Source organism: Stegostoma tigrinum, chromosome 41 (genome assembly GCF_030684315.1).
Source record: "Stegostoma tigrinum isolate sSteTig4 chromosome 41, sSteTig4.hap1, whole genome shotgun sequence".
Classification (NCBI taxonomy): Eukaryota; Metazoa; Chordata; class Chondrichthyes; order Orectolobiformes; family Stegostomatidae; genus Stegostoma; species Stegostoma tigrinum.
Genome location: NC_081394.1, coordinates 8,024,834 through 8,051,897, shown reverse-complemented (window position 1 = coordinate 8,051,897; position 27,064 = coordinate 8,024,834). Strand labels below are relative to the sequence as shown.

General features: G+C 45.0%; 1 protein-coding gene across 1 annotated transcript; it reads right to left on the bottom strand.

Annotated features, from left to right (window-relative positions):
- Positions 1 to 607: 607 nt before the first annotated feature.
- On the bottom strand, positions 608 to 27,064 carry LOC125448475 (uncharacterized). Its single transcript, XM_059641433.1, has 8 exons — positions 27,007 to 27,064; positions 18,184 to 18,252; positions 14,782 to 14,948; positions 11,954 to 12,064; positions 10,827 to 10,943; positions 9,394 to 9,531; positions 3,768 to 3,917; positions 608 to 800 (listed from the first exon to the last, which is right to left on the bottom strand). The coding sequence occupies exons 3-8, from the start codon at positions 14,828 to 14,830 to the stop codon at positions 736 to 738; spliced, it is 630 nt and encodes a 209-aa protein (XP_059497416.1). The 5' UTR covers positions 14,831 to 14,948; positions 18,184 to 18,252; positions 27,007 to 27,064; the 3' UTR covers positions 608 to 735.

Below are 27,064 nucleotides of genomic sequence, written 5' to 3'. Positions count from 1 at the left end.
CATATTTCTGGAACAGGTAGGACACAAACCCTGGTCTTCTGGGCCAGTGGTCTGAACATTACCAATGTGCCAGAAGACTACATGATGTTTACTCCACGCAGCGTGTGTGCAGTTAAGTTAGCATTGCACACTTATTTCCTTCTCAGTTTTTGATGTTCTAAAATCCTTTTCTCTCTGACTCCTTTGCCTCATTCATTACGCCATTTTTGGTGTTTCTCCGTTCAATTCAGCACAAAAAAAAATTTCAAACATTCCCCATTCGGCTCGCAGTGCCCTGCTACTTTCCCTGAGGCTACCAATTTGAGTCATCTCTGGACATTTCACTGCACAGCTGAGGCACTTGTGTCCACTCCCTGGTGTATTCATGTGTCCCACACTCACCTGGCCACTTACACAGTGATGCCACACAGCCCTTGTAGCTCTTTCTCACTCATTATGGGTTTACGTAGCTACAAGCAAGTCGGTAAGGCAAAAAATAACAATATTTCTGCAAGTTCTGCAGTACAGATCAATCCGCAGTCAAATACTGAATACAAATCATCACTCTTGTACACTCATTAACACACAAAGAAAGACTTTATTGCTGCATTAAGATATTGACCCAGCCAAATTAAAGAGCTTGAAACCAATACACCTTTGCCTTGATCCTTCAAAGAATCTCGCTGCCCCACCCTCACTATGGTTACAGGCTGGAACAGACTCTACTCCAACACTGTCACCCTTTCAGTGTGATTTTCAATGCCAGTCAGTGTCATGGTGATGAGCCTCGGGTGAAAATTCTCCAATCTTCTTGACTGATTCTGTGTTCATGAATGTTGTAGGATTTTCAGTTGATTTACCAGTTTCAAGTGTGATTGACATCATTGTTGTTGAGGAATTGCAGAAGCAAATAATCACAGATGAGGGGAGAAAGAAAGAAAATAAATTAGTCTTTGTGATACCAGAGACAAGCTTCCTTTCCATTACAACTGAAAACACCAAGTGCTCCGGTCAATGCTTTATGTGACATGGAACTCAATTCATCGCCACAACGTACAGACTAGTTCTAAAGACTTGACATATTCTGCAGTGAAAATCAAGCGATGATCTAGGTCTGGTTTCAATTGTCTCACATTCTTTCTTTGTCTTTGTTCACAATGTGGAAACAGGCCATTCGGCTCAACAAGGCAACACTGCTCTTCCAAAAGGAATCCCATCTCCACCCTCCCCAGTAAACCTACATTTCCTGCAGCTAATCCAACTACCCTGAACATCCCTGGACATGATGGGTAATTTAGCATGGCCAATCCACCAAACCTGCACACATTGGACTGTGGTAAGAGACCAGGTCACCCAGAAAACTCTTGTGCAGACACAGGGAGAATGCGCAAACTCCACATGGACAGAGCCCCGAGTCTGGAATCAAACTAATATCACTGCTACTGTCCAGCAGCAGGCTAACCACTGAGCCACTCCGCTCTCTTGCTAAAACACAGTTGACTCTGAGATTAGCATTGAATCATTCTACATTGCTGTTTGATGAATTGTGATGAATGTGCTTTCTTGGTGATTATGTACGATTGGTCTCTGAGACTGTAATAGAGCAGGGGAAGCAGTAAAATACAGTTTCTGATGAGGAAAGATCATAAGATTGAAAGGGAATTTCCAAAACATCTTTGAGAAGGCACGGCACGTTACGCTCTTCATAAGATAGGAGCCCACAGTGTGGTGGGCAGTGTGTACCATGGGGAGTCAATTGGCGAATTAATTGAACGGAGAGAGTTGGGATAAGGGGGAAATTTACAGGATGACAGGCAGTAGCAATCAGAATTCCACAGGGAACAGAGCTGGAGCCACAATTATTTACAAGATATATGAATAACTTGTATGAGGCAAGTGAATGTCGGATAGCCACGTTTGTGATATTGCAAAAATAGATACAAAACTCTACTCAAGGAGACAGGTAGACAAAAACTTGGCAGATGGAATATGCAGCACGGTGGTTCAGTGGTGGGGCGGCACGTTGGCTCAGTGGTGGAGTGGCACGGAGGCTCCGTGGTGGGGCGGCACAGTGGCTCAGTGGTGGGGTGGCACGGAGGCTCAGTGGTGGGGCGGCACGGTGGCTCAGTGATTTGCACTGCAGCCTCACCGCACCAGGGACCCGGGTTCGATTCCCACCTCAGGCGACTGTGTGGAATTTGCACATTCTCCCAGTGTCTGTGTGGGATTCCTCCAGGTGCTCCGGTTTCCTCCCACAGTCCAAAGATGTGCAGACTAGGTGAATTGGCCATGCTAGAATTGCCCGTAGTGTTCAGGGGTGTGTGGGTTATAGGGAAATGGGTCTGGGTGGGATGGTCTAAGCGGCGGTGTGAACTTGTTGGGCCAAAAGGCCTGTTTCCACACTGCAGGGAATCTAATCTAATGTGTGGAGATGTGAGCTAATGCTCTTTGGCAGGAAGAATAGAGAAACTAAATATTATGTAAATGGTGAAAGGCAACAGAAAACGACAGAACAGATGATTTTGAGGGTTTTTGTGATCAGCAAAAACGTTTATGAATTGAGTTGTTATAATTCATACAGGAGCTTGGTTAGACTGCTCCGTGAGTAATGTGCGCAGTTCAAGGCTCTTTATCTGAGGAAGGGATTATTTTCAAAAAGGGAGTGCAACAATGGGTCACCAGACTTGTTTCCAGAATGATGGGAATTTCCCATGTGGAGAGATTGGGCAAAATTAACCAGTAGTCTGTGGAATTTTGGAAAGTGGGAGCCAACCTTGTTAGAGGGGAGGCGATGGGCTCAAGATACTATTGTTGGACCATTACTCCAAAGACCGAGGTAATGTTCTGGTGACTTAGCTTCAAATCTTGCCAAGGCGGATGGTGAAATTTGAATTCTAATTTTTTTGATAAGTGAAATTAAGAGTCCAATGATGAACAATAATACATTGCCGAGTGTCGGAAAAACACATCTGGCTCATTAATGTCCTTTCCAGAAGGAATCTATCTTTGCGTTGGTCTGAACTATGTGTGACGACTGACCATTGCCAATATGGCTGACTCTGAACTGACATCAGTGCAATTAGGAATAGCGATAACTGCTGGTCTCGCCAGCAATGCCCTCATCCCAGGGATGGATAAAATAAATTGAAAGACTCATAGAACACAAAGGGGACCAGAGGGTCGATAAGCCTGAGATGCTTCCCATTTTGGGGAGTCTGGAGCCAGGGGCAAAATTAAGGGGAATGTTACTCAGGTCCAATGTGTGGAGAATCTTTTTTTTGAACTCTGAGGGTTGTGAAACTTGCGATTTGTCGAACACACAGAGCTGCCGTAGTTTTACTTCAGGCTGAAATTGATCAGTTTTGGATTGCCAGGTTGTACAAGGTGGTGAGAGGGAGTTGGGCAAAAAGCATTTTAAGTTCAATCAGCCACAATCGCTTTACATTCTTGGGAATCTGCTGGGGTGGGGATGATGCGCAATGACCCATGAGCATTATCGCTGGATTAGTAACCCAGAAAATCAACGAATGTTCTGGCGGCCTGTGTTTGACAGTGGAATTTGAATTCCACAAAGCAAGATGTGGAATTAAAAACCTACTGATGACCATAAAGACATTGGTCATTGTCATCAAAACCCATTTGAGTCACTAATGTCCTGATGATTGAGGCAGTGAATGACTTTGAAGAATATTCCGGATGCATCACGAGCCTGGCCTGAACAGCAATAGCAACTTAAAGGACACAAAATGGAGAGAAGGTAGTTTTGCACTTCTCTCTGTCACACTTACCATGTTGCAATGTAACATTGTTACACAGCGAGGATGAACAACAATGTGCAGACCCATCCAATTTTACAGGGAAAAAGTCAAAATCTGCGGGCCCCTGGCAGAGATTTTCAGTGGCACATGCTGCTGTGACAAAAGGAGATGGAATACTGTCTGTAATGGAAATGGGGGAAATGCTTCATTTAGAGAGAAAGCAACGTGAAACAACTTCATTGTCCAGCAGCGAACATTCTTTAAGAAGAATGATGAACGGCTTGAATTTATAAACGGTAGATAATTCAGATCTTAAAATGTGAGGCTGGATGAACACAGCAGGCCAAGCAGCATCTCAGGAGCACAAAAGCTGACGTTTCGGGCCTAGACCCTTCATCAGAGACGGGGATGGGGAGAGGGAACTGGAATAAATAGGGAGAGAGGGGGAGGCGGACCGAAGATGGAGAGTAAAGAAGATAGGTGGAGAGAGTATAGGTGGGGAGGTAGGGAGGGGATAGGTCAGTCCAGGGAAGACGGACAGGTCAAGGAGGTGGGATGAGGTTAGTAGGTAGATGGGGGTGCGGCTTGGGGAGGGAGGAAGGGATGGGTGAGAGGAAGAACCGGTTAGGGAGGCAGAGACAGGTTGGACTGGTTTTGGGATGCAGTGGGTGGGGGGAAGAGCTTGGCTGGTTGTGTGGTGCAGTGGGGGGAGGGGACGAACTGGGCTGGTTTAGGGATGCAGTAGGGGAAGGGGAGATTTTGAAACTGGAGAAGTCCACATTGATACCATTAGGCTGCAGGGTTCCCAGGCGGAATATGAGTTGCTGTTCCTGCAACCATCGGGTGGCATCATTGTGGCACGGCAGGAGGCCCATGATGGACATGTCATCTAGAGAATGGGATGGGGAGTGGAAATGGTTTGCGACTGGGAGGTGCAGTTGTTTGTTGCGAACTGAGCGGAGGTGTTCTGCAAAGCCGTCTCCAAGCCTCCGCTTTTTTTCCCCAATGTAGAGGAAGCCACACCGGGTACAGTGGATGCAGTATACCACATTGGCAGATGTGCAGGTGAACCTCTGCTTAATGTGGAATGTCATCTTGGGGCCTGGGATAGGGGTGAGGGAGGAGGTGTGGGGGCAAGTGTAGCATTTCCTGCGGTTGCAGGGGAAGGTGCCGGGTGTGGTGGGGTTGGAGGGCAGTGTGGAGCGAACAAGGGACTCACGGAGAGAGTGGTCTCTCCGGAAAGCAGACAGGGGTGGGGATGGAAAAATGTCTTGGGTGGTGGGGTCGGATTGTAAATGACGGAAGTGTCGGAGGATGATGCGTTGTATCCGGAGGTTGGTAGGGTGGTGTGTGAGGATGAGGGGGATCCTCTTTGGGCGGTTGTGGCGGAGGCAGGGTGTGAGGGATGTGTTGCGGGAAATGCGGGAGACGCGGTCGAGGGCGTTCTCGATCACTGTGGGGGGAAAGTTGCGGTCCTTGAAGAACTTGGACATCTGGGATGTGCGGGAGTGGAATGTCTTATCGTGGGAGCAGATGCGGCAGAGGCGGAGGAATTGGGAATAGGGGATGGAATTTTTGCAGGAGGGTGGGTGGGAGGAGGTGTATTCTAGGTAGCTGTGGGAGTCGGTGGGCTTGAAATAGACATCAGTTACCAGCTGGTTGCCTGAGAAGGAGACTGAGAGGCCCAGGAAGGTGAGGGATATGCTGGAGATGGCCCAGGTGAACTGAAGGTTGGGGTGGAAGGTGTTGGTGAAGTAGATACTGCAACCGCAGGAAATGCTACACTTGCCCCCACACCTCCTCCCTCACCCCGATCCCAGGCCCCAAGATGACATTCCACATTAAGCAGAGGTTCACCTGCACATCTGCCAATGTGGTATACTGCATCCACTGTACCCGGTGTGGCTTCCACTACATTGGGGAAAAAAAGCGGAGGCTTGGAGTCCGCTTTGCAGAACACCTCCGCTCAGTTCGCAACAAACAACTGCACCTCCCAGTCGCAAACCATTTCCACTCCCCCTCCCATTCTCTAGATGACATGTCCATCATGGGCCTCCTGCCGTGCCACAATGATGCCACCCGAAGGTTGCGGGAACAGCAACTCATATTCCGCCTGGGAACCCTGCAGCCTAATGGTATCAATGTGGACTTCACCAGTTTCAAAATCTACCCTTCCCCTACTGCATCCCTAAACCAGCCCAGTTCGTCCCCTCCCCCCACTGTACCACACAACCAGCCCAGCTCTTCCCCCCCACCCACTGCATCCCAAAACCAGTCCAACCTGTCTCTGGTCCCGAACCGGCTCTTCCTCTCACCCATCCCTTCCTCCCACCCCAAGCCGCACCCCCATCTACCTACTAATCTCACCCCACCTCCTTGACCTGGCCGTCCTCCCTGGACTGACCTATCCCCTCCCTACCTCCCCACCTAGACTCTCTCCACCTATCTTCTTTTCTGTCCATCTTCGGTCCGCCTCCCCCTCTCTCCCTATTTATTCCAGTTCCCTCTCCCCATCCCCGTCTCTGATGAAGGGTCTAGGCCCGAAACGTCAGCTTTTGTGCTCCTGAGATGCTGCTTGGCCTGCTGTGTTCATCCAGCCTCACATTTTATTATTTTGGAATTCTCCAGCATCTGCAGTTCCCATTATCTCTGGTAGTTAAGATCTATTATATTTGTGACATTTATGATAGTTGAGTAACTGGGTGAAGTTGACAATGCAGCTTAAAAGTAAAATAAATCACTGAAATATATTATTGAACAAAGATCGAACAGATTCTGGTGGAGAATGGCAACTGCAGTTTGGGAAATCCTTCATGTAATACAGTCACAGAGATCAATAGCAATGGAACAGACTCTTCGGTCCACCTCATCAATGCCGGACAGATATAATAAAAAATATCAGTCCCATTTGCCAGCATTTGGCCCAATGCCTCTGTCTCCTTCCTATTCATGTGGCCATTCAACATTTCCATGTTATAATTGTAATTGTCTCCACCATTTCCTCCGGCATTTCATTTCATACCTGCACCACCCTCTGTGTAAAGAAGTTTCCACGTAGGTTCCGATTAAATATTTCCCCTCTCAGCTGAAACCTCTAGTTTTACACTCCCCTGCCATGGGGCAAAGACATTGATTATTCACCTCATCCGTGCCTCTCATGGGGCATAAACCTTTATAAGGCCATCCCTCAGCCTCTAATTCTCCAGAAAAATTAGCCCCAGCCTTTTCAGCCTCTCCCAGAACTCCCACACTTTTGAATCAGGGCATTCGTCCCCTCGGAAGATATCCCCCCTGAGAATATCCCTCCTACCTTATCCCTGTAACCCTGCATTTCCCAGAGCCAATCCAACTAAGCTTCAAATCTTTGGACTGTGTGAGGAAACCTGATCAACCTGACGAAACCCACACAGGCACGGCGAGAATCTGCAAACACCAAACAGACAGTCGCCAGAGGTTGGAATTCAACCCGGGTGCCTGGCGCTGTGAGGCAGCAGTGCCAATCGCTGAGCCGCTGTGATGCTCCTGCCTTCTCTCAAAACCTCCAAACCTGGCAACATCTTGTACTCATTGCACTGAAAAGTAAAGGCAAGCATAAGAAATGCCTTCTTCACTAGACTGCCTGTCTGTGACTCCACTTTCAAGGAGCCATGAACCTGCACCCTCAGGTCTCTTTGTTTGACAATACTCCCAAAGACATTACCCTAAAGTGTATAAGTCCTTCCCTGATTTGCATTCGTCAAACGTGGGGCTGATGACAGAAAAACTGTACACATCTCTTTCAACAGAAGGAGCCCTGGAAGTGTTGGTCACAGATAACGGTCCTCGTTTACAAGGAAGGAAACGTTGAAAGGTATTTGACACACAAAAACAGCTCCATACTAACTCACATCCACTACCCTGGCAGCGACAGCAGTCCAAACATTAAAGATTGGCCAAATGAAACAGCCTTTAGTTTTGTCAGAGACCAAACTGTCAGGGTTCCTGTTTGATTGTCAGACCACCCTGAATGCAACTGCAGGGTTTGTGCCAGCAGGTTTGCAAATGGGTAGAAAGCGCCACACCGGGATCTTCCTGTGCCTGGCACAGAGAAGGGGAATGCAGCATCGGGAATGCCAATGCCAAACACAAGGCACCTCCAAGTGGGAGAGACAGTTTCTTTCTGGGGACGAAGAGTAACAGAAATGGCCCTGGATGAGTAAGAGACGTGGCCAATGAGAGGTCAAGTCCAATGATGTGTAATGTTCAAGTGGGTGCAATGGTCTGAACAAGCACATGGACCACGTGAAAGCTGCAAACTCGCAATTAGTACAGAAGCAAAACGTGTCCTGCCCATTGGAAAACTCCGAAAGGCTGCCTGAGTCCGTAAGTTCACCTTCTTCACCAAGCATTGATCAAACCTCTGAGTCAGAAGTGGACACGGCAGATGTCGCCACAACGATGACTTTTCCACCAGAAGGAGGAAGTGAAATTCTACCAAGGTGTTCCTTGAGCATGAAGTGTGCTCCCGTGCCACCTGCAATAGCAGCTGGAACCTGACCCAGTGCTTAAATGCCCCAGAGGGCTCTCCAAGAGAAAGGACCAAACAATGTAATCGGACTCAGCCGGGGACAGGTATAGTGACTGTTTGAGTTCATCCAGCTGGATGCCGCAGGATAAGAGTTCCCTAATTGGGTTTGTTAATCTGGTCCAATCAGGGAGCCATGGCTCACAGAGATAAAGGGAAATGCAAAAGATTCGGTTCCTCTGAGAGCTGACTCTGAATGATGCAGGAGGAGAGACAAGGACACTGCATGTCTAAATAAAGGATGACTTGGTCACGGAATTCCAGCCTCCATGGAGTTACTTCAGAACTGAATGGCCTACTTCAGTTCTTATCAGCCCTTGCATGAGAAACTCTCTGTGGCATCTTTCCAAGTATCTTTCAAAAATCCTAACACCCTCTTGCCCTTCAATCTGTGTTGCTAGTTTTATCTTCCGAAAGGTGCTGTCAGAATTGTCTCTGATGAAGCGCCCCGACCAGAAACGTCAACATTTCTGTTCCTCTGAGGCTGCCTAGCTGCTGTGTTCCTCCAGCTCCACACTGTGTTATCTCTGACTCCAGCATCTGCAGTACTGACTATCCTATCATATTTCTGTCAGTTGTTCACCTCAGAAAGAACAATGATGCCTCTGCCTAATCATTGTATTCTGAACCTACTTGCCCTCCTTTACACAGCTAGATCTCTCATAGTTATAATTTACTTAAAATGCATTATTTGGATTGGACAAATGGGGCCAAACTCCCATCTTTCTCCTGAATGCACACAACCTTTCTCAGATGAGAACAGATCCAAACTGGGCCTCTGGAAGGCACTGCAGGCCATCAGCAGCAGGACGATCGATCACAGTCACAATCTGTAATCTACAGTCTGTCATTAGCACTGAGCAAGTGAATTCATCCAAGTTCAAAGAGAAAAGGAGGGAGAACATGCCAGGACCAAAACCGGACAAACCGAAAAACGATGAGGTGACAAAGCCTGGTGAAGTTACGACACAGCAATTGTAAATGTTAATTCCCTTTCTTTACCCCCAAAGAAAGTCGACTGGGCTCCATTTTTGGAGAACTAGGAATTTCATGGTAATGACAAGGGAAGGGAAAAGTCACACTTGTACAAACCCTTTGTTCCCGTTCCTGATGCAATCAGGCACCGAGTCTCACCACCAACACAATTCACCTCCTCGAGCTTTTGGCTGCATAATTCAAAGGACGATTCAAAGCAACCAAAACATGAAAGTCCATTTGGAGTGTCAGGTTCTGCAATGAAAGCCACACAAAAAGGGACATGAATTTGTAAATTGCTAGCCTACTAATCCCCCTGAATGTTCCCTCGATAAATATCCCTCCTTACACAAAAGGGTTCAAGCCCCAATTGCTCAATAGGCGTGTCATAACATCTCAGAAAAGGTTCATTGGTAAAAGCCCATAAATTCATTTGTTCAATACCAAGAAAACTGATCGGTAAATGGTCCGAGTCAGCAACTGGTGGAAAGTTCTTCCCAGTTTAGGGCAAAGTGACAAAAATCATGATGGGATATTGGGTGGATTGGGACAGAAATGGGGCACCCATCATCATCTCTATTCAGGGCTTTCCAATTCACCAGGAAGATCTCAAACATGATCTTATTAGGGTTGCTGAAGAGCAGAAAAAGTGACTGTTGAGACAAATAGCAGTCTGCGTTTACATCCCGTTCATGTATACATGGAAGACAGAGCAGTGAGGGAGCAACTTGGGCAGAAGGAGGGGTGATAGCAGAATTTCTGGGACATATGTAGCTGAGGCTTTTGAAAGGCAGTTTGACAGAATGCACTGCCTGGAAATGTGGCTGATCAATCGAGGCATTAAAGTCGTTGGATTGTTATTTGGACACAAATATCATGCAGGGATATTGAAGCGTAAGGTTGGTTGGTGAGGGGCGGTGGGATAAGCAGGATATTGTCGCTGGGTATTGGTGCACTTTTGAAGAGCAAGGACAGGCGCGATGGCCTGAATGGCAACCCTCAGCAACATGGCAATTCTGCAATTCTGACTGAAGGTGCTGTACTGGATGACACTTTTACACTTTCAAACCTAGGCAAGGTCAGTCGGATAGGAATGAGGATGGTTGATGGGACGTATTGACACTTCAGACTATTACAGATCAATGTTTGAATCGCAAAAACAACTGACATTGATGTAGCACCATCGATTTTGAGGAGGGGCCAGAGAAACTGTGTCGTTTAGATTCTTCACCCACAATACGAGGTGCACTCTAAAGATGGCTGGAAACATAGGGACAATGTAGGCATCGCATAATGATTTGAATTGTATTATATTATGTAATTATATAATATTATTACATTATATGTAACCCAAGCTACACATAGCAGATTTTATGCAGGTAAGTGGTGCGGACAGAGAGAGAGAGAGAGGGGGAATTTTGGGGAAGAGAACTTCAAAACTTGAAGACAAAACAGCTTGCCTCCTGAGCTTGGAGTGCCAAATACTGTCAATCCATCCATTAAGTTGGAGCTACAGGTTCAGATGAGTTGATCATGTACTAGAACCTGACCTGCTTCAAGGTGTTCATTGTTGATCCTCGAGAAAGAAGCAATGCCACTGTTCAGGGACACATTTTCCTTCGCGTTCAAGTCACAAAGATTTTCACGCTCACAGACTGTTTTCCCTTCTGCAATCAAGCACACAAATGGAGATATAAAATTGACAAATTGTCCTGTTTTCTGAAAAGCATTTCTTCCCTCCATCTATGTACGGCTGTATCCCCAGCTCAATCCTAAGTTTCATCTTCCTTTCTCGCCCCCTTATCTGAATCAGAACTTAGCAATTGATGAGGGCCATTGCATCGAGTTCGGCCATCCAATGGGATCTGGCCTGACCCCATACACCTGCCTTTAGCCCATAACCCTTAATATCATTGTTTGACAAAAGGTTCTCCATCTCAGATTTAAATTGAACAACTGATCTCGCACCAACTGCCCTTTGAGGAAGAGAGTTCCAAACATCTGCCACCCTTTGTGTGTAGAAGTGCTTCCAACATCTCACCTGAATACTCCGGGCAGTATTTTAAGGCTATCGCCTCATGTTTAAGAATATGCAACCCCTTGAAGTAGTTCACTTATTTCAAACCTGAATTTTTCTGTTAATATATTGAAGCCTTTGAACAGATCACCCCGTAACCTTCTAAGTTCTCGATAAAACAGTTCCAATGTGTATAATTTCTCCTCCTAAACCAAGGCAATTGTCCGGTTCTCTGGTTTCAATCCTTACGTGGCAGATGGCCAAATTTGAACTCAATTGAAAAAGAAATTCTGAAAGCAAGAGTCTAACAATGAACCCATTGCAGGGAAAATCCTATCTTGGCTCACCAGTGTCCTTCAGGGAACGTAAATGCAATCCTTTCCTGGTGTGGCCCGACATTTCACTTCAAACTGACAACAATGTGGTTGAATCTTAACTGCCTGCAGGTCAGTAAAGATGCACAAAAAGTGCTGACACAGCCACATCCTATGAATGAACAAAAGACCCTCTGAGGCTTTTATGGGAGAAGGGAAAACATGGGGAAGTCAGCATTTATGCCGAACTGCTTTGCTCCTGACTCCGCTCATCTGGAATGCAAATATGAGAAGAGACAAAAGGCAATGAAATAACATCAGAAACGGAAGTTAGAAGCTGTGTTACCGAGAGTTGTTTTTGTTGAAACGGTCCAACATTGTTCGCGATTTTCTTCGCTCACAACACTTTGAGACCCACAACGTCCCATGATGCATTCCAAAGAGTCCACTGAGCATGCTGAAGGAAGCAAAGCAAAAGAGAAATGCAGTCACTGTCTGAAATTCACTGTGGAATGCCTCTCCTTTCTTGGGGTCAAGACTTTTGGGGCAGATGCTGGACAAATGACCAAAGATGTGAAATTTCTGAATAATTCGAAACATGGGAATCTCTCGCGATTCTCGACTTCCAGTCGTGATTTCACCCCATTCCCTCCACCCTTTGGGATTTGAACAAATGCTGTGTCTTCCCCTCCAAGATGATGAAGGTGGGAACCATTGCAATCTGTAAGAAGTATTTCGGTGATCAATTGAGATGCTGTAACATACGAGGCTCAGGACCAAGTGCTGGGAAATGGGATTAGGGTAAAGAAAGGAGGTGTGTGGTTGGGGTTGGTAGGTGGGATGGGGATAGTTGAGTGTAAGAAGGGAGTGGTGGGGGTGAGTCAGTGAGGTTGGAGGTGCAGATGGGTGGGACAGAAGATGAACAGGTTGTGTCAGGTCAAGGCGACCGGATTTAGAGTAAGGGTTAGCCATGGTATGAGGCTGGGGCTGGCAGAGATTTTGCAATTCGTAAAGGACCCATTAACGACGTCTGCCTGTAGACTCCCAAGGCAGAATGTGAATTGCTGCTCCTCCAGTATGCAGCTTTGCTTAAGATTCGAGCTGCCCTCTCCCTCTCCATTTTTGAAGAAGGGTCCCAACTGAAACCTCAACCTCCCTGCTTTTCTGATGCTGCCTGTCCTGCTCTGTTCCTCCAGCTTCAAGCTGTGTTATCTCAGCCTCCAGCATGTGCAGTCGTTGCTATCTCAGGGATTGGGATACAGGAGCTTGATGACCAGCATGGACTCCATGGGTCAAATTGCCTCTTTCTATTCTGTAAAACCCCATGACTATGACAGTATAACTATGGAGACCTACCCGAACCAACTGCCCACTTCCCCACTTACTTCACCCACCAAGCCATTCGCACATTTAAACTGTACTGAAAGGAAATGTGTTCACTGACTCCACTCAGCTTCACATCTGGTCTGCCTTGCACATTTCTCACTTCTCAGAAAGGCACAGATGAAATCATAAAATCACAGGACTGTGACGGTGCGTAAGGAGTCCACACGGGCCAACATGCCTGGGCAGGTTCTGCTAGCGATTGTCAAACCTCCTGTCCCTCATCCCCACATCCCTGCACACCATTTTCATGGAAAGATAGATCAGCATCAAATGAGCATATATCTCCTAAATTGGAGCAGACTGGTGATCTGACCCATGGCTGCAAGTCCTCAGAAGAGACAGGCAGAACCCCACTCAACATCCTGAGGAGTTTCCAACTGCATTGTTCCATCAGCAGTGGCCCTGTTTCCAACAGCCAGAGATCTCAAAATCTATCCCTCTGACTCCATGTCGCTTGACTTGGTTTTACTTCACAAAACTAAGTTATGGAACGTCTGACTCCAAATTTCAGGTGCACTTAGAATCACCCACCAAATGTATGAATCTCTAGATTTTATTGGAAAATTCAGCATGGCCAATCAACTAAACGGCACATCTTTGCACTGCAGGAGGAAATGAGAGCACCTGGAGGAAACCTATGCAGACACAGGAGAATATGCAAACCCCACAGAGGCAGTCGCCTGAGGCTAGTATTGGACACATGTCCCTGGTGGTGTAAGGCAACAGTGTGAACCCCTGAGCCACCGTGCTGACACTTTTTCTTTTCAACAGCCAAAAGCTTTTTTTTCTTGAGAATCCTTCTATAGAATCCCTTTGGAACTTTTTAATTGAAGCAAAAGACATTTGGGCTGGGACGGATTCTTGATGTTTAGCATTGCTGATTCACAAACACCAGGGTCCTGAGTTTGATTCCAGACTGCTGTGACTATCTGTGTGCAGTTTGAACGTTCTCCCCGTGCCTACATGAGTTTTTCGTGGGTGTTTGGTTTATTCTGTACACCATGGTAAATTGTTCATCGTGGCTTGGATGTGCAGGCTAGGCAGATCGACCATGTTAAATACGGGAATGGGATACGGGCTAAGTCTGGGAGGAATCCATATCTAATTCGATTGGTCAACACTAAGCGAAGCACAGTTCAGTCAAACACTGTCGTTGAAATGCAAAAACAGAACGTAGAACCTGGAATAACTTAACTCTACGGGAAATATTCAGAATCATTCATTCAGTAGCTAGTACTAATTAACTGTTCCAATTTACTGAACATAACCTGAGCAGAAAGGCAGAGTCAGAAAACACATTGTCTCATGCCATTCTCCTATCCAGAAGGAAAGAATATCAAAAGGCAATTCTAAGAGAAATCTCAGAGAGAGAGAGTGTAGCAGACAGGAGAGTTTCACTGCAGCCTAATCCTGCTAAAAACCCAACCGGTAGGAATTCTGGATCTGTGAGGGTTTGACTACACCCACTCAGTCTGCTTTTATTGTTTCAACTTTAAAAGTAAGCTCCCAGGCTTAACAAGGTGTTTTTGTCCTTGTTGACAACTCGTTACCGATCTCACAATCTCTCTCTAAAAGGAAACCTCTCAAAGCCACAACATCGTAACACTTTCTATCAGTTTGTTGCCGTGGACTGGTTATTAAACTGTTTCCAGGAAGAGAGTGGAGTTGCAGCCCCCATTTAGTCTGTGAATAATTATCTGTTGTATACTTCGGTGTTATTGGGATGACTGATGATTGAGCTCAGCATCAGAGAAATCTCAAGAGCAAGTAAAAACAGGACAGACTTACCTTTGGCAATGCATATGTAGACAATAGCGAAAGCAAGAAACAGCTTCATTGTTGAGCTTTGACGTTGAACACCCAAGTCAGTCACTTCTGTCTCTGTTAATGAGCTGCTGCTGTCTTCCTGATCACAGCTCTCCACTCCTCGGTGCAGATCCTCACCCAGTGTCCGCCTTATATTGAAACAGAACCGTGACATGTGATGTGACAAACAACTCGAACAATCTCATCATTCCTGTCAAATTACATGTGAACGAAATCATATGATTAGTCAAACTTCTGGAAAATTCACCTGTGGTAACAGTCAATGGAATTTGACAGGGTGGATGCTGTTTTATTGGAGGGATTTGAGAGAAGGTTATCTGGATTGATTCCAGAGACGAAGGGTTTGTCTTCTGAGGTGATGTTGAGCAGTTTCGGTCTTACTCAGTGGAGTTTGGACCGACGAGGAGCAATTTAATTGAAGAATTTAAGATGCAAAAGGAGATGGACAAAGTAGATGTAGAACAGGTATTTCCCCTTGTGAGCCAGTCTAGAATGAGAGGCTCTCATTTTAGGATAAGTGGTAGCAGATTTAAAACAGAGATGAGGATGAATTACTTCTCTCAAAGAGTTGTGACTCTGTGGCATTCACCACCGAGAGTGCAGTGGATGCCGGACACTGAATAAGTTTAAGGAGCAGGCAGACGTGTTTGTAATTAGTCACGGGTTAAAGGGCTTTGAAGATCAGCAGTGGTTTTGAGGCCAAGATGACATCAGCCATGATCGTATTGAATTGAGAAGCAGTTGAGAGGGGCTGAATTGCCCCCTTCTGCTTCTCGATCCCACGTCATGAAATCCATTGAGAAAACATAACACTCACCTGGACGAAGGAGAAACACATTTCAATCACACTGCCCACTGGAGACTTTCGGAAGAGACTTTAAAGCACACTCATAACGAATTCAGATGCGGTACGAGGCTGGGTGGGGTTGAAATATAACGTTTGTAATCAGGAGAGTAGTAATAAACTGAAGGAGATTTTATTTGGTAAAGAGAGGGAGCAGAAATGAGAGACGACAATCTTTCCCATCTTAAATGGCATTGGGAGAGAGCATCAGTTTTGGATTCGTCTGTCCAAGAATTTAAATGGCACAGCAGATTTGATGGGCTGAATGGCCTATTTATACAGCGATACCTATTGATCTCAAGGCACTGAATGATGCAGAATAGATAAGAAATGTGGAACTGGACTGGATGATATTTCTCATGAGAGCTCTGAGAAAGCAGCAGTGTTGTTCAAGTCCATGAAGTGAACTTAAGTCCTAACAATGTGTGAGACACAGTGAGGTGTTTGACTGTGTGGGATCCCAAGGAGTCCGGGGAGTGAGCAACAGCCTAGAGTCAGTGCAGGTAGATGCTCAATGTGAAGAGAGAAGCACAATTGTACTGATCGAGGTGTCAAAGTGGTGAGAAGGGATGCGGGATGTGATTGTGTGAAATCACAATTTTTCGAGGAGCAGAACAGTCGGATTTGATTAATTAACAGCTGTGATGGTACTCTGGCTTTAAGAGGTTCATATTACCCTGGCTTTTCTTTGAAGAGAGGTTTTGAGCCGGAAGCACCGAGCTGTCACTGCGGAACTGTGAGAGTAAACAGTTTGTGAGGCCTTGGATTCTGTTGGATATGGCTGAAAGCTGTTCCTGCAGATAGAGTTACATGTGAGACAATCCTTTTTCTGAATTTGTGTTTTTCCAGTGGTATGTTTATGGGATATTACAATGGTGGAACATTTACCATTTAGTTGCCAACTAATTTATTACACTGTTCAGTTTTCCATTACATTCGCAGCGAAGCCAATTCTTCATTCATTCTTTTGTTGATTTTTAACTGCAGTCTCTGAATAAAGTAAGTTTTGTGTCAAATCTGGTCATTAGACCAGGTGAATTGCATCTGGACTGCAGCACCTTACACTGACATTTCAAGTCAGAGAATGTTTGGGTCTAGACTTCCTTTTTAACTATGTTGAGGGAATCTGGCCTGGTCCATAACATAGCACAAAATGAGGCCAGACTGTAAGTTGTGAGGAGCAAGCAAGGAGGCTTCAAGATGTTTCACGCAAGTTGAGTGTGTGTTCAAATATATGTTAGAATTTAATTGTGAAGCTGTGCTCTTTGGTGTGAAAAGCAGAGAGGCAGAGTGTGATTGAAATGGTGAGACATTGTGAAGCATGGGTGTACAAAGAGGGGTATGGCGTCCTTGTACAATCAGTCAATTACAGTACACATGCAGGGGCTGCAAACAACGAGGAAGTCATGTTGAATACTGACCTCATTGCAAGAGAATTTGAGATGAATTAAGGAAAGACTCCATGCCATGAAAGAGGGCCGATGTGAGAGCACAAGGAGAGCATTGTGGGCTGTCTCTCTACCTGAGAAGGGTTGTAATTGTCACCGAGGGAGTTCACAAGGCTGATAACCAAGATGGCTGGACTGCCATATCTGAAGAGAGGTTGGTATTAGATTAGATTCCGGACAGCGTGGAAACAGGCCCTTCAGCCCAACAAGTCCACACCTCCCCTTGGAGCATCCGACCCTGACCCACCCCTGTATAACCCACACACTCCTGAACACTACAGGCAATTTAGCGTGGCCAATCCACCGAGCTTACACATCTTTGGACTGTGTGCGGAAACCAGAGCTCCCGAAGGAAACCCACGCAGAACACAGGGAGAATGTGCAAACTCCACACAGACAGTCGCCCGAGGCCGGAATCGAACCGGGGTCCCTGGCACTGTGAGGCTGCAATGCTAACCACGGAGACACCATGCCGCCCTTCACCTGGATCAATCTGTATTCATTAGAGTGGAACTTGAAGATGTTGCTGCATCCATGTATCTGCTTGGCTTGTTCTTCTAGATGCAAGTGGTCATGGGTTTTGAAGGTGCTGTCTCATGTTCTTTGGTGAATTTCTGCAGTGCATCTTGTAGATGGAACACAATGCTGCTCCTGAGTGTCAATGGTGAAGGCAGTGGATGAGAGCGAATGTGACCCCCATCAAACAGGCTGTGTTTTCGTGGATGGCATCGAGCTTCTTAAGTCTTGTTGGAGCCGCACGCATGCAGGCAAGTGCGGAGTGTTCCATCACACTCCTGTATTGTCCTTGTGGATGGCGGACAGGCGTTGGAGAGTCAGGATGTGAGTTAGTCGCAGCAAAATTCCTCGGCTCTGACCTGCTGTGTGCGTGCCTCCTCTGTTCCCTGTTTACCTCAGGCCTCTGCTTTAACAGGAATGCCAACGAATAATTCATAAACAATTTACAATTATCAACCAATTCACAATGTGCCTCACTGAGCTGCCCTGAGAGAGACTGATGGGGACTTGTAGCACAGTTCCACTTTGACGTTTAAAGAGTAGATGGAGTTTTACCTTTAGTTTAAAAGAGTTGGCAGGAGTTTCGCTCTGTCTCTGACTCCATTCTGGCACATTCCTGGGCACCTTTGGTGAAGGGGAGAAAAAGCATCAATTAAGATTCATCAGCAGAGGCAGTTTTACACTGTATCTGAGACAGTGCTGTCAATGTCCAGGAAGTATTTGTCAGGAGCAGTGTTGAAGTAGATTTATTTTCAGCTTTACAGAATAGAGGAGGCCCCACTCTGGACGTAACTCCCTGTAGTACCTGTCGTGAGAGTGATTGATGAGGACAGTGTAGACAAACATTCACCCTCTATCTCAACCTGTGTTGGACCTGTTCTGGAACTGTTTGCTGCTGACAGTCCAGAAAGAGCTTTACGCTTTATCTCACCTGATGCTATACTTATTCTGTGAGTGTCTGAGCAGTACAGAGTGGAGGAATCTTTCATCTATCTCGAGCCCCATGCTGTGCCTCTCCTTGAAATCTTTGATATGGTCAGTGTAGAGGTAGCTTTCCATTCAGCTCAAAAGGGCAGAGGGAGTATTACCCTGTGTGCAAACCCACGCTGCCCCTGTCCAAGGATGTGTTTGAAGAATGCACTTTGGAGGGAAATGTACATTCTGTTGAAAAGTATAGAGGGAGCTGTACTTTGTATCTAACCCACTGTTATGCCTGTCCTGGAAGTGTTTCATGGGGACAGTGTCAAGGGAACTGTAATTTCAGTTTACAAGAGCTGAGGGAACTTTCTCCCGTATCTAAACATGTGTTGTCCTTGACCTGAGAGTGTTTCATGGAAGCACCATCATCGGAGCTTTACTTTCAAATTACTTTCAGTTTGAAAGAGCAGAGGGATATATATATTCTGTATCTAACACTGTGCTGTCCTCACCCTCGGAGTGTTTGACGACAACAGTGGAGAGTTCTCTCCACTTCCAAACCAAAATTGTCATGAATGGTTTACTCTCACCCAGTGCTTAGTGTTTGATGGGAAGTATGTCAAGCGAGCCACATGACACATCTAAATCTCTGCTGTATGTGTGCTGGGAGTGATTGATGAGGGAACGTTCATGGGGCCTTTACGCTAACACATAACCGTGTGGTCTCCCTGTCGTCGGTGTGTTTGATGCCAACAGCTGAGAGGGAGATTAACCATATTTGCAATACAAAATCTCTTTATTCATACAAGACCCTAAACTACTAGTATGATTTGTTGGTTTGTAAATAATTGCAACACCCGAAGCCCTGTGCTGTTTCTTCAACGTATCCAAACCAATTTAACGCATTGTTCTTCAAATCTGATATCATCCTTATCAATGAACTGAGCCCATCTTGTACTGTCAGCATGTCTTCAACTCCTCTATTCTTCAAAAATGTTGACTGTCCTGGAAGTTTCAGTTCCACTCCTGATAAGCATGCAGCCATGTTCATGTGATGCCAATTGGATCATAACTGCCTACAGCCATTTACAATCACAGAAGCATAGAGCTTTTCAACATGAAAACAAACCCTTCAGTCCTACTCATCCATGCCGAACAGATATCTTAAATTAATCTAAACCCTTCCCGTTCATGTACCCATCCAGATGCCTAAAAAAATGTTGCATTTGTGCCAGCCTCCACCACTTCTTCTGGCAGCCAATTCTGTACACGCAGCATGTTCTGAGTGAAAATGTTTCACCTTATTTGCCTTTTAAACCATTCCTCTCACATGTTGATCCCTTGCCCTCCAGTTTTGAACTCAGAATCTCGCTCAGTACCACAGCATCTCTTGTCTCTTCCCCTAACCATTGATTCTCCTATCACTATCACTCTCCTAATTCCCCCCTTTCCTTCTGAGTCACAGAGCCATGCTCACTGCCAGAGACCTGGTAGCCAAGGCTTCCCCGATAGGTCTTACCCCGCAACCACACTTCATAGAAAATGGCAGAGCCAGCCTGAGGAAGCAGATTGCTGACTCCTGCCCTCATTTTCAGTTTCTACACATTGAACCATGAAAACAATTACGAATCGAAAAGTCAATTGTTCCCACCATCGAAGAGATATCAACCCACTCATTAAATGCCTTTTAATACGCCCACTTGTTTTGGAATATTTTCAACAAAGAACAAAACACATTCGGCATTCCTGAAATGACTGCTTCAGGAGTGTGATGGTTGGCAAATCAAGCAGCACCCACGCCTGGGTTTGTTTTGCTCATCTTTACCACAGAATAAGTGTCAGATTGTGTGACCTATACAACAGGGGGCAACTTGTGAAAGTGACGAGGGGCACAGAGATGCAGTTTGGACGCTGTCACCGAATTCACTGCTGGAACGGAGAACCTGCCAGCTTGGGACAAGTCACTTTCTGTATTTCCCCTTCACGGTCGAAAGTCCATTCACTGACCAGCGGGCGATCTGCTCTGTTCTGCCGCTCGGTAACCTGCCTCCTTTTCTTTCTCTGTTGAGCAAGAACACGGTTATCAGGTTCTGGTGCATCTGACATCCGCCCTTTTTTTCTCGATTGTGGCCCAAGCTTCATGTGAACACAGCGAAGTCACCGACTTGATGTCACTCCCTCACCAGAGGCGTGATGACCCTCAGGTGAAGCATGCAACTGCTCGATCGTCTCCCTAATGAGAGATCAGCCCTTTGGCTCTCTGGGACAGAGATAATCTTTCACTGACTGTTACTGAGCACAGTTTCCCAATGTGTCTGACAGCCTAGAAACGGTAAATAACAAAAATAAAGCTGATTTCTCTCTTTCACATGACCCCCGCCTTGTTTCTCTCTTCCAAACACGCACTTATTGTCCCAAAGTGTCCCACTAACTGCAAGTGGAAGCTGTTCTCCTGCTTGCAGGCAGCCCTGCTAATGTTCAAGACATATTTTGCTTCTTCGGCACAGCCGATTGATAAATGCATGAAATGCCTGGCAGATTTTTCGCGTTTTACTTCCATCAAAATTAGACATTCAGTCGTACTATTTGTCAACAAAGTTCTTTTGCTCATGGACAATGCGCTGGAGTAATTTTTGAATACTCTGTCTATCTCTCCCAGACCACCACGAGCTCACGTTGCATAAGAATTTATGAACTGATGTGTGTCTTAATTTACTTTCTGGATGATATATGCCAAAGAATCCTTTACGTGATGGTCTTGTTTTGCTGCAGCAGCATCTCTGCCTCTGAACCAGGAGACTTGTGTATAAATCCTATCTCCTCCAGAAGTGTGTAATAATATTCCTGAACAAGGCGATTAGAGAATATTTACAATCCTTAACACAAAATGTTGACCTCTCTCTCTGTCTATCACACGTATCTCAAGGGCAGAATTTTGTTGAATGAAGGAATGTGCAAACAGGAATAAAAACACAAAGTGCTGGAAAATCTCAGCAGCTCTGGCAATAGGGGAATATGGCAATTAGGAGCGGGATTTGGAAATTCAGCCGTTTGAGCCCACACTGCCATTTACCATGATCATGGCTGATCTTAGCCTGATCTCAACTCCACTGTCATACCTGCTCCCCATAGCCTGTTATCCTGCTTTTCATCAGAAACATCTCTGTTCCTTTCCAGAATCTCTCGATCGATTCAGTCTCCAGTGCACTCTGGGGCAGTGAGCTGCACAGATTCACAAGCCTCTCAGGGAAGTGGTTTCTCCTTGTCTCAATCAGCAGAATTCTGGACACCAACATTGCATTAGGATCAAAACCTGGACACACCCAGAGACAGACGCTGTTGTTTGGAATCGTCGATAATCTGCACCATTAATCGGGCAATAGCCAAGTGGGCTTTAGGCTTAACTTGCTTCCTTGAGGAGTCTCATTTTAGCTGCGAAATACAATTCCACTCAAATCATTGTTGCAGCGTTAGACTGTGAGTTCTTAAAAAGTAGCCAAATGAAAAGCAATATAGTAATTTACCCACATTAATTGCTTTAATCGTGTCACAGAATCTTATCTCTAAATTCTGCACCCATTTTTTAAGAAGGATTATTTGGCACCTTTGAGGCAATTTTTGACAGGATGTCAACGGAGGCTGTGGTCCAATGGTAATCACTGGATTTGTAATCCAGTTTGTATACCCAATGTTAATGATCGGCAGCTGTGAGTTCAAATCCCACCATGACAATGAGTGAAATTAAACTTCAGTAATCATCTGGCAATTCATTAGAAATATAGACTTTCATTTTTATTTTTTTAAATAATCTGCCTCGACCGATTCCTCAGGCAACTTGTTCCACGATCGCACCAGCGTCTGTGTGAAAAACCTGCCCCTCAGGTCCCTTTTAAATCTTTGCCCTCTCACTTTAAATCCATGTCCTGTAGTTTTGGACTCCTCTGCCCTGGTGAAAATATTTTGGCTATTCACCTTATCACTGCATCCCATGGTTTAAAAACATTTAGATATTCATCCATTGGCCTTCTGCACTCGGCCAAGTTATGCTTCATGCCTTCATAATTAAACATGTTTAAATTTAACACCCTGCTTCAGGTTCAAATACATCAGTTTAAAAATTTACAAAATTGTGGCCATTCATAGAGAAAATTTCTTCATACAACTTGATTTTCAATTAGTTCCTTTTCATTCCATAATGCTAGATCTGTTATAGCTTGTTATAGCTTGTCCTCTCTCTAACTCCTCACTATGTTCGTCATCCCTAACCTCATTCTTCACAGCTTCAGAGCTCAGCTGGTTTACATACTCAATGTGCAGATTGAAATCACTCATGATCACTGCATTGCTAATGCTACACGGTTCTCCCATCTCCAGATTTATACTAGGCACCACACTACCAGTATTGTTTTGTGGCTTTTAAATTGCTTCAACATCTGATTCTTCGTGCTGTTTCTTAGATCTATCCAAACAAATACAGTTCATTGTTCTTCCATTCTGATATCATTCTTATCAAGGCACTGAACCCATCTTGTATTATCAGCACTTTTCCCTGTTCTGTATCCATCCAAAATATCAAATATCCTGGAAGGTTCAGTCCCCAATCCTGGTCACCACGCAGTCATGTTTTTGTAATGCCAATTACAACATAACTGCTTATATTTACACTCAAGAATCATCGGGTTTTTCAGCATGAAAACAAACCTTTCAGCCCAACGCATCCATGCTGACCAGATATCCTAAATTAATCGAAACCCTTCCTGTTCATTAACCCACACAGATGCCTATCAAATACCAGCCCCCAGCAGTTCCTCTGGGAGCTCATTCCCGACATGCACTACCGTCTGTATGCAAAAATTACCCCTTTCTTCCATTTTAAACCTTTCCCCAGTCACCTTGAACCATTGCCTTCTAGTTTTGAACTCCCCCACACTGGGAAAAGTAACCAAAAGTAGAAGTTGCTGCAAAAGCTCAGCAGGTCTGGCAGCATCTGTGAAGGGAACAAAATGGATTCGAAGTTTTCAGTCTGATGTCACTTGTGCAAACCTGGGGAAAACACCTTGGCATTTCAGCCTGTCCATGCCCCTTATAATTTTACAAACTTTTATAAAGTCGCTAGTCATCTTCCAACACTCGAGCAAAAATAGCCCCAGACTATTCAGCCTCTAGCAAGTTTTGAGAAGATTTGTAGCTCAGGTTGAGGTTCTGGATGTGAGTTTGCTCGCTGAGCTGGAAGGTTCGCTTTCAGACGTTTTGTCACCATTCTAGGTAACGCCATCAGTGAGCCTCCGACGAAGCACTGGTGTTATATCCCGCTTTCCATTTATCTGGTTAGGTTTCCTTGGGTTGGTGATGTCATTACCTGTTCTTTTTCTCAGGGGATGGTAGATTGGCACCAAATCAATGTGTTTGTTGATGGAGTTCCGGTTGGAATGCCATGCTTCCAGGAATTCTCATGTGTGTCTCTGTTTGGCTTGTCCTAGGATGGATGTGTTGTCCCAATCAAAGTGGTGTCCTTCCTCATCTGTATGTAAGGATACGAGTGATAGTGGGTCATGTCGTTTTGTGGCTAGTTGATGTTCATGTATCCTGGTGGCTAGCTTTCTGCCAGTTTGTCCAATGTAGTGTCTGTCACAGTTCTTGCAAGGTATTTTGTAGATGACGTTCATTTTATTTGTGGTCTGTATAGGGTCTTTTAAGTTCATTAGCTGCTGTTTTAGTGTGTTGGTGGGTTTGTGGGCTACCCTGATTCTAAGAGGTCCGAGTAGTCTGGCAGTCATTGTGGAAATGTCTTTGATGTAGGGGAGAATGGTTATGATTTCTGAGCCCGTTTTGTCTGTTTGTTTGACTGCCAGACTACTCGGACCTCTTGGAATCATGGTAGCCCACAAACCCACCAACACACTAAAACAGCAGCTCATGAACTTAAAAGACCGTATACAGACAACAAATGAAACGAACGTCATCTACAAAATACCTTGCAAGAACTGTGACAAACACTACATTGGACAAACTGGCAGAAAGCTAGCCACCAGGATACATGAACATCAACTAGCCACAAAACGACATGATCCAATATCACTCGTATCCTTACATACAGATGAGAAAGGACACCACTTTGATTGGGCCAACACATCCATCCTAGGACAAGCCAAACAGAGACACACATGAGAATTCCTAGAAGCATGGCATTCCAACCGGAACTCCATCAACAAACTCATTGATTTGGAGCCAATCTACCATCCTCTGAGATGTATTCAGCCTCTGCGTGTAGCTCAAACACTCCAAGCCTGGCAACATCCTTCTAGACCTTTTCTGAACCTTTTCAAGTTTTACAACATTCTCCCTGGAGCAGGGAGATCAGAGTTGAATGCAATATTCCAAAAGTGGCCTCGCCAATAGCCTGTAAAGCTGCAAAATGACAATTCAACTCCCATAGTCAACATACTGATCAATAAAAGCTGGAATACCAAATACATTCTTCTCTATCCCGTCTACCTGCAACTCCACTTTCAAGGAACTGTGAACATGCACTCCAAGATTTCTTGGCTCAACAACATTCCCCAGTACCTTACCATTGAGTGTGTGAGTCCTGCCCTGAATTACCTTTCAAAAATGCAGCACCTCACATCTATCTAAATTAAAGTCCATCTGCCACATCTCAACCCTTCGGATTAAGGACCTCCTAAACTCTGAGGTAACCTTCCTCACTGTCGACTACACCTCCATCTTTGGCGTCTTCTGCAACCTTACCAACCATACCTTGTATGCTCACTTCCAAATAATTGATGTAAATGAAATAAAGCAGTAGACACAGAGCCAATCCTTGTGACACACTGCCAGTCACGGGCCTCCAGTCTGAAATGCAACCCTCCAGCAACATTCTATGGCTCTTACTTTCCAGCCAACTCAGGATCAAAATAGCTCCTTCTCCCTATATTCCACGTGATTTAAACTTCCTAACTACCCCAACATGAGGAACCTTGTTGAATGCTTTACTGAAATCCATGTAGATCACATCCAAAGCTCTGCCTCCATCTGGTGCCCTTGGGTTTTGTTGTGAACGCTATGTGTATGCATGAAGAGTGACCTTAACATGGTTTTTTTGCCATCATTCCCCATTCAGAGGACACTCAATGGTAGACATTCCCCTTCTAAGCTTTTGGTCTCCCTCATAACTTTTCTACTCCCTGTTCCGAACTTAGTTCCATTCCAATTTTGTTGACTTCTTGAATTCCCTTGAGAAGCTGGTTGTTTAACCTTCCTCTTAATGTTACCGTATTCATCATAAATCATTAATTTCTTTTTAGCATACAAGTTTGATACGTATTGTACACACAGCCTACTTTGGAACAATCCAGCAATTGTGATGGTTACGGAATATTTTCATTTCTCTGTGTTGTGAATCCTGCGATACCAATGCTGAATTAATTTATTTTACTCTCACTGTTTCATAAGATAGCTCACTGATGCTACTTATGAGCAAAATATACTCAACAATGTGGTCTGAAGTGAGTCCACGCTCACGAAAACCTCATCCTCACTCGCTCAAAACAAGATCACGACAGCAAAAGTGCGCGGTTTCTCTGCAGAATGTTGATAATGTGCACGCCAGAATAATTATTCATTCTGATAATCTCCTCACATCTCCCACATACTTCAACTTTTGGCAGTTTAATGGTGAAGATTTATGACTGAGAATAATTGCTCTCTGCAGCTAATATGTACGTAGGCTGTATTTTGAACATCCTAACATTAGGGAAAATTGGAGTTTTGAAACTGTCAGGTATTCGGATAATAGAACATGCCAGTTTATGACTGAATGAAACACCGTACAAAGGAGGCCATTGGGTCCAGTGAGCCTGCTTCTCGTGTCCCAATGAGAATATGTTTATTATAAGTAGAATGAATAACAGATTGCCTGTAACAACAGGAGACAGTGCACCTAAAGTTTAATTCAACGCTGCGACTGTGCAAGTGAACGCTTGATAAAAGTCTGAAAAGTCATCTTTTCAAAATCACTTCATGGGCTTTTCAGTTTGTAACATTGCTGATTGGTGTCTCATGGAAGTGTGAAAATGGCCAAATAAGAGCCTCACGATTGATCAACACTTTCTCCTTGGAAATGCTGAGCCCTCTTAGTCGCCACATCGTCAACAAGTGTGATGTGATATTCACTATCAAACAATTGTACCACAGGTGAAAAAGGATAGGACTGTGAGATTTGTGGCAAATGCAAGACACCTGCAGGGAAGTGCTGACCGAGAGATATTGTTGCTAGGCTATTAATCAGAAAAAAACAGGTAACATGCTGGCATCTTGAATTCAAATCCCACTGAAGCAAATGGTGTAATGTGAATTCAAATAAATAAAATCTGGTTCCAATTATCTCATGATGTTTATTGAAAAATGCCTTTGGGTTCATTCAAGCCCTTTTTAGGGAAGAAAATCTGCGGGCCTTACCTAGTCTGGCCTCGATGTGACTCCAGTCCCCCAGCAAAGTGTTTGACTCCAAACTGCC